At 43.9% G+C, this 12,660-nt stretch overlaps 1 protein-coding gene across 6 annotated transcripts in view; it reads right to left on the bottom strand.

Moving 5' to 3' along the window:
- Nucleotides 1-12,660, bottom strand: part of Ntrk2 (neurotrophic receptor tyrosine kinase 2) — a 320,663-nt gene that overhangs the window by 234,363 nt on the left and 73,640 nt on the right. For all 6 annotated transcript variants that reach the window (XM_057787616.1, XM_057787617.1, XM_057787615.1 and 3 more), the window contains exon 12: nt 12,263-12,362. In XM_057787616.1, the coding sequence (XP_057643599.1) occupies nt 12,263-12,362 (100 nt within the window). The remainder of the gene's footprint in view (nt 1-12,262; nt 12,363-12,660) is intronic.

The raw sequence follows: 12,660 nt of genomic DNA, 5'->3' as shown, positions 1-12,660 counted from the left end.
TCAAAGATAAATGGATAGATCTGGAGACAATCATTCTGAGTGGGTTAACCCAGACCCAGAAAGGCAAACATGGCCTGTTTGCTGTCATTTGTAGATGGTAACTTTGGGTCTTTGGATATGTTTCATCTGGGATGCCCACAGAGGTCAGGAAAATAGTGAGGGTCCATGGAAGGGAGCAATTTGAGGGAGGGGGAAATAGAACACGGGGGTAAATGGGCAGAGCAGAACCGAAGGGGTTGAATAGGGTGGGAGATGGGACCGCAGGGTAAGAGCTAGAGGAGGGAGCATACAGAGGGATGACCAGCAAGTCCTTTTGAAGAGATGTAAGGAAACCTACCTACTTCTGTAGAAGCCTCATAAAATACACACAAAGAAAAAATGTTTAAATGGAGATTCCCTATAATGAGGCAACAGCGTCCCTGCTAGACACCATAGAATAATAAATATGAAGCCCACTGCCAGGAATACATTTTCTTTTTGGAATTGCTGGCCAATATGTCCCATAGACCCCAAACATTGTTTCTTGACAATGTTACTGGTTTCCCTCTAGCACTTGGTGCTAAGACCCTATTGTTGAAGATGTATTTTTGAGTCATAAGACAACTAATCAAGTTGGTACTGATCTGAAACCTTCATCCCTACTTGCTGGCTGTCATAGTGCCGGAAAGTGCTGTGCATGCTACCAAAGGAGAAAAGTCCTCATTGGTTGGTGTGGGAAGTCCTTCTGTCTATGTGTTGCTTTTATTGGTTAATGAATAAATCTGTTTTGGCCAGTGACTTAGCAGAATAGAGGTAGGTAGGGAAAACTAAACTGAATGCTGGGAGAAAGAAGGCAGAGGCACTGGGAGAGATGCCATGGAGCCGCCAGTGGGGAAAGACACAAGCTGCCAGCTGGAACTTTGCCAGTAGGCCATGAGCCTCATGGTAAAATATAAAATATTGGAGATGGGTTAATTCTAGATATAAGAGCTAGCTAGTAATACACTTTAGTGATTGACTAAGCAGTGATTTAGTTAATACGGTTTCTGTGTGGTTATTTCAAGTCTGGGAAGCTGGGAACAAACAAGTGGCCTCCTTACAATTGGTCTTACCCAGTGCTGGCAACCCATGACCTTCAATAATGACTGCTCTGAAAAGACATGCCCACTGGTGTAGAAGCTGCATGGACATTATAGAAATAACCACCCAGTTTCCGGTTGACTTAAGCCCCTCCCCAAGATGAAACTCAGATCTGGGACCATTATTAGGACCAGGAACATGTGGTTAGATTGATCATAGGCCTTAGAGAAGAATCTACCACTACTATTCTGCCAAATCTATTTCTAAAAATCTCCTTACTCACACTCAAGGGGAAAAGGCTACATGCATGCCATATGAAACCTATTCTCAGCTCTGTAACAATTCTAAAGTGCCAAGGACTTACTTCAGACAACACCACAAAACCAGGCTGAGGGTAAGGAACCAGCCCAGCTATTGAGCTGGTCCCCAAACTCCATGGGGTTCCAGGAAGGGAGGGTTAAGGTAGAGCTAGCCTTTAAAAACTGGCTTGTGTGGATAATTTGAACTCACTCTGTTCCCCATGATGACCTCAGGTTGGAAGCAATATCTGTGAGTATTATTTCATGTGAGAATAAAGAAGAAATTGTGGCTTCCACCATGGAGTGGAAAAAACAAAACTAAACAAAACATGGCACACACTAAAATAATAACCGCAGAAGGGCCCGCCAGACTTTTTGAGGGAGTGTGTGATTACAGTAAATGATTTTATAATATGATAGCATTAACTCATACAAGAGGGGTCCCTGAGATGATTCTTTTTTTTTTTTTTTAGACAGAGAAGCCAGGATAGGCCAAGCTCACCTGGGGGGTTGACTCTACTTAGGTTTCACCAGGATTGCAAGAGTTGTCAAGTCTCACCAGGTGATCGCTCCACTCTCCTTTCTTCCTTCTGCATCCACCCTGACCCCACAGTACCCAGGTGACTCTTCTGGTCGGGATATTAATAGCTGACCAAAGACTTGAAGAGTTTAAATTCTCCTCCCTTCCCTCCTCCTTCCCTCCCCTTCTCGCCAGCACCGTCTCTTCTGTGGCCTCGCCTTGGCCAGAGCAGAGGTTTTCTTCTGCCTTGCTCCTGCCCAAGTCTTGGCTTCTCTCACAAGAGATGCAGCATCTCAGCCTCTGGTTGTCGTATGGGTGACAATCTGGTACATAAGGAATTGAATTTCTCTAGAATATCTCTTTTCCTCTTGAGCAGGCTGTAGATACATCGAATTTAAAGTCTTTTTTATGTAAAAGAATTCATCCTAGCAGTTGTGACTCCCCTTCACACCAAGGGAATCTCATTAGCTTCCATGAGCTTGTGTTTCTAGATCGAAGACAATGGATACCAGGGCTTCCACTAGCTCACTGCCCTGAAGTTAGTACTCCTTCCGGAAGTGGATAAAACTGACGCACCAAGCCAGATAACACAGCAGGTTCCTTGTAAAACCCAGAACAATTCAAACAAATGAGCTCTTTAAAGGGCAATAAAATTAGGAATTGAAATGATTCCTATATAACATATTTTAAAATTGAAGGGCTCAAAATAAGTGACATATCCAGCAAATACTGTATAGAGACCCACTGGGGTTACCGTCTTGTGTATAAACCTCACCAATACGCCTGAACATAGTCTTATGCATGGTACATACATAGAGAATGTTCCTGCACCTCGGACTCAGTATCAACTCAGGTTGTAATTGCCATTCTTTTCCACCAGAACATACAATGTAAAACATAATTGCCTCTTAGGAATTCTCTTAAAGAACTCAGCCCTAAAACTCAGAACTGAATTTCTCTCTATGATCACCCACATGGCAGGTTCTCCCTTTTATTTTATCAAAGTGGAAAGAGAATTTAGAGACAAGAACACGGACTGAAACAATAGCTACAAGAGGGACAAGGTTATCCAATCGGTGCCTCCAATATACGGCTCCTGTTCCCTGGAGCTCGTGACATAGGAGGTAAGCACCTACAAACTCAAAGGAGGCACAGCATTTAGCCAGGCTGGCGTCCCAGGCACCACGGGAGAGTGGTGCCTGACCCACCACAGTCGTTCAGCCTTCTTGCCCAAGATAAAATTGGAGCCTACGTTAGAATTTAAGCAAAGTTACTATCGTTCTTCTTCACAAATCCCTGCCCACCAAAATTACGCACAGGGATGGGGGCGGGGCAGGGAGTTAGGGAAGCACAGAAGTCGAACAGTGAGATAAACAATAAAAGATAACGGTGATAAAAGGGGAACAGGAAGAAAGCCAGCGGACTTCTGGATTTTCAGAGTCCCCTTCCAAGTGTGGCTGGTCCTATGTGAAGAGGTGGGAGTGAGCGGAGGAAAAGCCAGTGAGGATTGTCCTTGACTTTCAAGTACTTCTAATTTCTCCTAAACAAATCGTCCATCCTTAAATGAAAGCAGTACTATAGAGTGTTTCAAAATAATATCATATGAACTTTCTATGTTATGGGTACACGGAGCTTTTCCCTGGAGTCCAGACAGGTTCATGGAATAGCTCAGGCAAGGTGGGCAATGGAAGTTAGAGCTGAGGTTTTTTTTTGTGTTGTTTTGTTTTGTTTTTTTCTGGTAACATAGATGAGTCTGAAGGAAGTTATATTGAGTAAAAGAAGGCAGCCCTGTTAGATGAACGCCACATGCTCTCTATTGCTAAGAAATCAACTCTTAATTGAGAAGTGTGGGTAGCAGAGGCCAGGGGAAGAGAGAAAGGGGGGTGGAGAGAGGGCAGGAGAGAGCACAGCACACAGCTGCTTAGGAGGAATGGCTCCTAATGTCTCCTAGTGCCATAGGCTGACTAGTTGACGACAATCAGACTGCAAAATACAGAGCACAGTGGACTTAGCGATTTCTGGCAGCGAGAAGTAAGCGCCCAAGGTAATCAATGTGCTGGTTACGTGGATCTCATCACAATACATTGTGCTCATGGGATTTTATTATTATTTCTAATCCTTTGAGAACTTCATAAAATATATTTTAAACATACTGACACCCAACTCCTCCCCATCACCTCTCCATAGCTCTCCCTCTCAACTTTCCCTTTCCTTCATAAGTTTAATAACTCATCAGCTCCAGTTTGTGTTGTCCCCAGGGGACAGCCGCCAGAACACAAGCCCTCCACTGTCAACTGATCAAGACATCCTGGCAGGTCCATTGGTCAACATTCTAGCACGAAGAGAGAAGGGTTCAGAGGCCCCTCACCTCTAAGAAGCTATGAACATTTGTATTCATGCATTTGAATGTCATATGGCATCCTATAAGCATTTATAATCAAATTAAAATTTAAAGTTCAAATAAAGAGGTAGTTTCTCTTACATGGGTAGTGGGAGAATGACTGATCGGATCGCTCTGCTTTCTGTGTGAACAGCTAAACCAGTCCCTTCAAGCCCCGTATCTATGTCTTCACCATGTGATGCACAGATTAAGCATCCTTTGCTGTCACGTAGATGAACGTGACATTGACATGAAAGTAAGAGAGACAGCTGGACAGAAGACCCAGTGGATAAGAGCACTGACCACTCTCCTGGAGGACCCAGGTTCAGTTCCCAGCACCTATAGAGTATTTCACAACCATCTAAGACTCAGTACCAGGGGATACTAAGTATCCAAGGCTCTCTTCTGGTCTCCACAGGCTCTGCTCCCATGTGGGAGAGATAGATGCATGCAGGCAACTGCTCATAGACAAAAATAAAAATAAGTAAGCTTTTTTTCAGTAGGAAGAGACTTGTAAACTAAGATAGCTAGTGAGCCTGGGGTGGGCTCACACCTCCAAATAACAGGAAACAGGGCAATCATTTCTTCTGAAATAAATTTTTACTGCTGGTCAACTCTTTCAACTGACATTTTTTTCTGAAATTATCAAGAACTGGTGAGTATTGGCATATTGTTTCCTCCATTATAAGATTCCTGAGTTCAGTTTGAGGCTGTGGGGAAGAGAGCCAGAAGTCTTCCTGACCCCTCTGGGAGGCTCTCAGTTCCTCTCACACAGGAGGAATGCACAGCACCATGCTCATCCCCACTGCGAGTTAACCCCAGAGCTCTTCAAAACGTCTTTTTGTTTTGTCAGTGGCTTTCTGATTCTATGAAGTTAAAATAATATTCTGAAAATGTCACACTAAAATTTTCTCAAGTGTCTTTATTCTCTGCATCTCTGAATAAGACAAGTATTTCACACAATATTAAAAGAGAAAAAGGGAATTGCAAAGAAGCCCGAGGAGCTCAGCTAAAGAGCATACGGAGTAGATGAAGTCAAGGTATAAAATCTGCTTATGGCCTGCAGCAGAAGGCCTTCCAAAGATGTGTGGCTTAGACAGGAAAGATCACACATTTGTCTCTATCAAAAAGCAAACATTTTTGTTTACCAAAAATATTACTGAAAAGTTATAATACACTGATGGGGGGTGGCTCACACCTGTAATCCCAGCACTTAGGAAACCAAGGCAGGGTTTACTTCAAGTTAGAGGCCAGCCTGGGCTACAAAGTGAGAACCTATATCTAACGAACTAACATAACTTTAAAAACAATTGTTTAAAAACAAAAGATTAGAAAATGCAGGAATAATATGCTTAACCAATAAAAACTGATACAAAATACACCACTGGGCAGTGTTGGCATAGGTCTTTAATCCCAGCACTTGGGAGGCAGAGATCAGTGAGTTCCAGACCAGCCTGGTTTACAAAGAGAGTTCTGGAACAGCCAGAACTGTTACACAGAGAAACCCTGTCTCAAAAAAAATAAAAAAATTGATACTTAAAAGTACTGCGTACATATACACTAATAAAAAATCACATTTTTCATGTGATAAAGATTCTTAGCATCATTATTAATCAAAACATCAGCTAAATCTAAATTAATAAATATATAGAAGACTGGTAATATTCTCTACAGCTGGGAATAATAAAAGTGCACCCTTGTGCTGTTGCTGGATGACCTGAAAAATAAAAGGGCTTGTATGGGCATCTGCTCACATTTGAAGCACAGACTTTTTCCTCCCAGTCATCCATTTCCAACTATCTCTATGTCTATCCATAAAATAATTTTCTGAAATTTTGATTAAAACTTAAATGTCAAGATGTATCAAATAAATCACAATTCATTCACAATAATAAGAATATATAGCAATTATTCAAAGCTAGGAATGCCTGTGCTTCACAAACTACACTCAGTGTGTGCACAACAGCTCTGTGAGGTGGGTCTGAGCGTTGCCTGCCGCAGCCTGGATCTGGACTGTGCCCCAGGGACTTGTGTGTAAGGATTTATTTTATCTTGTGCAATCAGGTGGTGAGAACCTCGAAGAGTGGAGCCTGTAAAAGAAATGAGGTTATTCAGGGTCTGCCCTCAAAGGGGACACCTGGATCCCAACACCTTCCTCTCTCCTCCTTTTCTTCATCCTTTCTGGCCAGAAGAAGGTGCATAATTGTGCCCTTCTATGTTCCCACTGTGATGAACCACCACAGGCCAAAAGCAACGGGACCAACTGACCTTAGTCTAAACCTCCAATGCTGTGAACCAGAAAGAACCTCATCTTTTTGATTGTCTTGGCTCTTTCTTTAGAGTGATAGGAAGCTATCTTAGCGATTTGAATGAGAATGGCCCCCATAGGCTCCTGTATTGAATGCTTTGTCATTGGGGTATGGGGCTCTTTGAGAAGGGTTAAGAGGTTTGGCCAGTCTCTTTCTCTGCCTGCTCAGGATGTAGCTCTCAGTTTCTTCTCCAGGACCATGTCTACCTGCTGCCATACTCCTGCCAAGAGGACACTGAACTAAGCCTCTGAAACCCCAAATAAACCCTCTGCTCTGTCACTGTTTTCTTGGTCATCGCGTCTCTTCACGGCAGCAGAATACTAACTAAAACACTGACTAAAACAGCTACTAACCCATGCGCAGGAGACAGCGGGTTTCAGGAGGCCTAATGTGGGGTGCAGGGAAGTACTACTAAATGATATACAGTAGCTGCCTGGGTGCTGGTAGAAAGGGCTGCCAGGCAAATTGTGACCTCGGGAAATATGCAGAACAAGGCTGGTGCTATGACTTCCCTGTGGAATAAAAAAAGAAGCCCCGTTCTGATTATCTACATAAAAGTGAAGCTGTGTATTTGATCATTTACATAATGTATGCATCCTGCAAGATAAAGACAGTTCTCTCTGGGAGTGGAACCAGCAGTGTGAGAAAGGGGGTGGGGAACCTAGGAGTGGAACTGGCTTTGTGGGAAGAGGGGGAGGGGGCTTCTGTTTTTGACTTACATCTTCCTGAGCCACATGAAAGTTTGGAAAACAAACTTTTGTTAGCGTTCTAATTTATCTACACTGCAATTTTTTTCAAAAGTGAAAGACGCATGTGGAAAAAGTTTGCCTTCTCACATTTTTCCACGATCATGTTTCTGGCTTTGGTCACGTTTCTCTCTTCTAAAGGAAAGCTGACCCAGATCTGTGTTGAGCGGCAGCCCTCCAACCCCCTGGGCTGCTCTGAGCACCTAGAAAAGGCAAAAACCACCAGCAGAGTTAGCTCCAGCCCTGCAATGTTTACCAACATTTTTAAATGCATGGAATTCTTCGGGCTGAAAGACACTCTAGGTCAGTTCAGAGCACTGACTTCAGTGTGGAGAAGAGAAACGTGGACCTATCCTCCCAGACGGTGTCATTTTGTATCTGTTTTAACTGAAAATCGGGGGTGAACTGAGATTGGGTATGAATCCATGCAGGCTAGGGGCATACAGAGGCAATCTCTTGACCACTGAGGCCATGAGAGAAAAAAAAAACACCTTTTTCTCATTCTTTCTTCTACAGTCTCTTAGGACCATTGAGATATTTCCATCTGCACCCGAAGGATGCATTGATGCAGGGGAAGAAACACCACCTGTGCATTTCCATCAGGGAGTGCAACACTCTGATAGCCACGCCCGCTCCTCACCCGTGTGCAGGGTGCCAAGCCTGCCAGCCCCACCTATGGCAGGGCTCCCAGAGTGGAGCACCCCCTAAAGAACTGGCAACCCATATGCCAGGATTCTTCCATTCCTGTCTTGGGAACTTCTACATCCCGGAGCAGGGAGGGCAAGAAGCCCTGTGAGTGCCAAGGAAGACTTGGTCAGAGTGCGAGTGCATACGCGCATGCGTTTACTGCACATTTGCGGTCCTGTTGCTGTTCCTTAGCAACAAGTCGCTCTGAAAATTCGTTGAGAGCCATATCATTGAAAAAATAATCAAAATAAACTGGCGGCAGTCTTAGAAGAAAAAGAATCAAATTATACTTACAGGAATATCAATCCAGTCACTGATGTAGGTAGACTCACAACGTGTTTTATGTACTCATATTAAATATGCATAAGAATAACCGAGTGTACATGGCCAAACACTAATAGTACCCTTTTTTTTGAACTCCTTTATGCTAATAATAACTAGACATTCAATAAAATAAGTAACTAGACAGAAATAAACAAGAGAAAATGGAAAGGAAAAAACTCTATTGCTTGACATTGTTACTATCACAAGTCCAACAGCCTATCAGACATTAGCAACAAGATGCTTAAACTAGAGTAAACAAGCAACAGTGAAAGATAAATTATAGATTAACAGCACAATTTGAGCCACCAGATGACACCTCCGCCAGCTTCAGGTCTGAATGGGGCCACAAGCACCAAAGCCTCATGTTCAAAGGCAGCAGATAAAGAGCTTCCTAAGCAAAGTTGAAAACCAAAGTGCACCTTCCAAACTCAGAAACCACTGCTCAAAACAGAGTTCTGCAAAAGCCAAGTGCCATGGGACAGGACCTGTCCAGATGACTTCTCGTCAACAACCTCCAGTTATCTCAAGTCAGAGGAAATTAGAAACAGTGGGGTTTTTCCCTTCCAGAAATTAAGGGGAAAAAAAACAGACTCTTTCTTCAGCCATTTACATGTGAGTTATCGTCCAACTATTAAGTCTTTAGTAATTAACAACTTATAATGGATGACGCTGACAGCTCTCTCTAATCATTCAGTCTATTAATATTTATTGAGTACCAAGTGGACTAGGCACTAAGTAAACAGAGATTAGCAGACAGAACTGAGAGTCAGTACCCACCTGTGCAAACAGAAGCTTTTTCTATCCCACCTGGTCCTGAGGCCCTTTTAAAATAATAACTCAGAGGCTTAGTATTAATTACAAACTGTTTGGCCTATTAGCTCAGGCTTAGTATTAACTAGCTCTTACAACTAAGTCAACCCATTCTATTAGTCTATATTTTACCATGAGGCTCATGACTTGTTACCTCACATCTTGTTTCCCCAGCAGTGGCTGCTGGCATCTCTCTGACTCTGCTCTTCTCCCTTATCTCTGCTTGGATTTCCCACCTGGCTCTATCCTGCTCTGCTATTGGCCAAACAAGATTCTATATTAACCAATAGTAATAAAATACATTTGCAGCATATAGAGGGGTTATCAGCAATCTGCTTCCACCAAGTAGACAGAGCAGAGTGCCAATGAAGCTCACTCCTTTGGCTCCATCTCCAAAGACAACACCACAGCTCTCTGGTGTTGCAATACATTTAACTCCCTGGTTTGCGATGCAGATCTCAACTCCCACAGAAGCAAGGTCACAAATAATATTTGGGTCCTCATAAGGATTATTGTTTTTTCCCTGCATTCAGCTACAGTGTGGCAACCAGGGGGGTTTGGCTTGTATTACCCCAGGTTCTTCAAATCAGCAGTGTTAAACCATTCGTTCATCTCCTGAAAGGTTGCGCTGCGAACAGACATAGTTGGCATGCAAGACAAGCCATGTTACCTCCAAGTACATGTATTAGAAGAACGGCAGCCAGCGTGGTGGTGTTGAGAGGTGGTATAGAATGTTTAAGAGATAGGGCCTAGTGCGTGGTGGCTAGGTCACTGGAATGCTGCTCTCGCAAGGAGTTAATATTGACTTTGCAGAGTAAGTTCATGTGAGAGAAAGAGATGATAGAAGAGGAAGATTGGTCCACCCTGCCCTTGGCTTCTTTACTAAACACGCGATTTGATATCTCTCCATTGTTCAACCTTCCTCTGTCTATGACAAGGGAGAGGCCTCACCTCAGGAGAGGTGGCAGTGGACTGTTTGGGCTCTCCGACTTTCAAACTGTGAGCTGAACAGACCTCATTTTAATATACAGCCCCCAGCTTCAGGTATTTAGTTTCCATAGCCATGGAAAATGAATGCTGCCGGGATGAACACAAAGCCCTGACCGCCTAGCGGTGGACTGGAAGCCCTCCTCTGTCTTGATTTGTCCCTAAGACATGGAATATATTGGGGTTCAAGCCTGTATTTCATGTGCATACTAGCCACTGGTCTCTCTGACTCCACACTGCTGGCAAGGCCGTGCGGCCTCTTCTATTGCTCCTACAGACCCCTGCCTGGCACAGTGTCTGATTATTTCAGGAGCGTTTGCACAGTCTTCCCATTTTACAACATATGTTTTGAGTGTAATCCTCACTCTAATAGCATTGAAAGTCCATTAGCACATTAATTTTTAACCAGCACTTTAGGTTCAGGTTTGTTTGGGCTTGATACATGAACCCCATCTTAATTTCTAGATCCCCAAAGATGATGAACTCAGCATCTGATTTGTTAAGCAATAACCTCAGATGGGGGTCAGTTTGTGCGTGCCGTAGTACAGACTGAAACACCGCTGAAAGCAAAGATAAAACAAACCCCCAGCTGCTCCAAAGAGAAACTGAGTCTTTGAGACAACAGTGTCTCAAGCACATTTTATTTACGTTTAGGAGTTAGAGGGGGGAAAAACGTACCTATAGCTGTTACGGCTGGACGACATCATTGACTGCCCTGGTCAAGGCCAAACAAGTTCTTCCTCTAAATTCATTAAGGATACCCTTAGGTTGTGCTCAGAAAAGACAGGCATTTGGTGGTAACACAACCTTATTGGGAACGAATATCTACCCTTTTCCCCTCCCATTGCTACACTACTGAGAAAACAGGTCGCCATTCACAGGAACTTCTCTTCAGTGTGTAGTTCCTGGACAGCAGCAGGAAGATTTCCCAGATTCTACTCCCAGGATTCCCACCACTGCCAATGAACTCCCGGAAGGGGCTGGGCACACCCTTTCTCATGATGAAACTCCTCCGGTCAAATCCTTCCAGAAAGGAGACTCGGCTTGGAGAGCCAGCTGCTCTCCAGGGCAAGCTGTGCTTGGGGACAGGCACTCAAAACGCCCCCAAGGAAATAAAGCACCCGGTGAAGGTGAGAAACATAAATGCTCGAGGTGGGTACCCAGCATGTGGGGAGCAGACAGCTAGTCCAGCCTGGTGGCTCGGGAAGAAATGGCTGTTTTGTGGGCATGGCAGCCCCACACTGTCACAGGAGAAAGATGTGGCAGCCCGCATTCATGACCAGGGGTTAGGGATTCTCAAGGCTAGGGCAATGATGACATGAACAGCCCCTGAAAACTGCTCAGACGCAGTTGCTGACCCACGCCATCCTCCACCAAGCCCTCTTTACAGCTTCCCTCCTAGGTCCTCACAGTATAGAACTGCCAGAGAACAAACAAAATACAATAATCTCACTGCATCAATACATAGGCTTAAATATCACAGCAAGTGCCTCAAAGTCAAGGAAACCTCTCACTTTTATATAAAAGCATTTATTCAAATGTCTCCTCATGCCCACCCCTAAACACAATTCATTGGCCTTAAGAGCATCAATTAGGTGTTCACGGCAACAGTCTCTGGTTCTCAGCCCTGAGAATTTTTCCACTTAAATAAGAACCCATCCATGCACAAACTCACGATACCATGGTGGCTTTCTTATTTTGCTTCTGTCAGTGTTAATTTTCCAAAAAATGGAAATATGGAAAAGCAATAGCAAGAGAAATCGGGTGGCGGAAGACTTAGACTCTCAATATACAACAGAAAGTAGCAGGTGCCATAACCGTAGAGTCTCCTGCCCCCGTGCAAACCCGACCACCACAGGGCATTCAAGTACCGTAGCATGCCTACACCGCTGAGTTAGTTCCTACCCGAGACACCAGTCCATCCTTCCTGGGACAACTGTGCTCGCAGGAAAGTGGGCAGTGTTGAGTAATCAGGAGTTTGTTCTGTCTTGATTTGTAGTATTATACCCTTGTTGCTATTTTTCCAGCTTAAACACCAGTCATCATAAATGCAGCCACTTCCTCCTTTAGTGATAATTAGCGTTAGTCATGAGCCAAAAATGAGTCCACTTAAGAAGCAAAACAAGTGTGGCTCTGCTTACCTTTCATGCCAAACTTGGAATGCCTTGCCAACTTGAGCAGAAGCAGCATCACCAGCAGACAGAATCCCACCACAGACGCAATCACCACCACAGCATAGACCTGGAGAGAAAGCGAGGCTGTGACGACCTTGCAAAACCACTCCCTGCTCTTGGATAATAGTGACGCCCACAGCAGTTAGCATTTCCTGAACACTTACTATTATGATGCCCATGCTACAAAGGAGAAGCCTGTTAAACGTATAAACAGATCTCTAACAGATACCACTGATACCATGTGGATAATCGTATCTATGGCGATATCTATCTATTCATCCCTCCATCTAGAGACACAGGAGTAAAGGAAAGGGGAAGGAGAGGGAGGGGTGGTAGATGAATAAATATTAATATTTTCTTGCTAG

The sequence above is a fragment of the Chionomys nivalis genome, chromosome 13 (assembly GCF_950005125.1).
Source record: "Chionomys nivalis chromosome 13, mChiNiv1.1, whole genome shotgun sequence".
Lineage (NCBI taxonomy): Eukaryota > Metazoa > Chordata > Mammalia > Rodentia > Cricetidae > Chionomys > Chionomys nivalis.
This window is presented reverse-complemented; position numbering and strand designations above follow the sequence as displayed.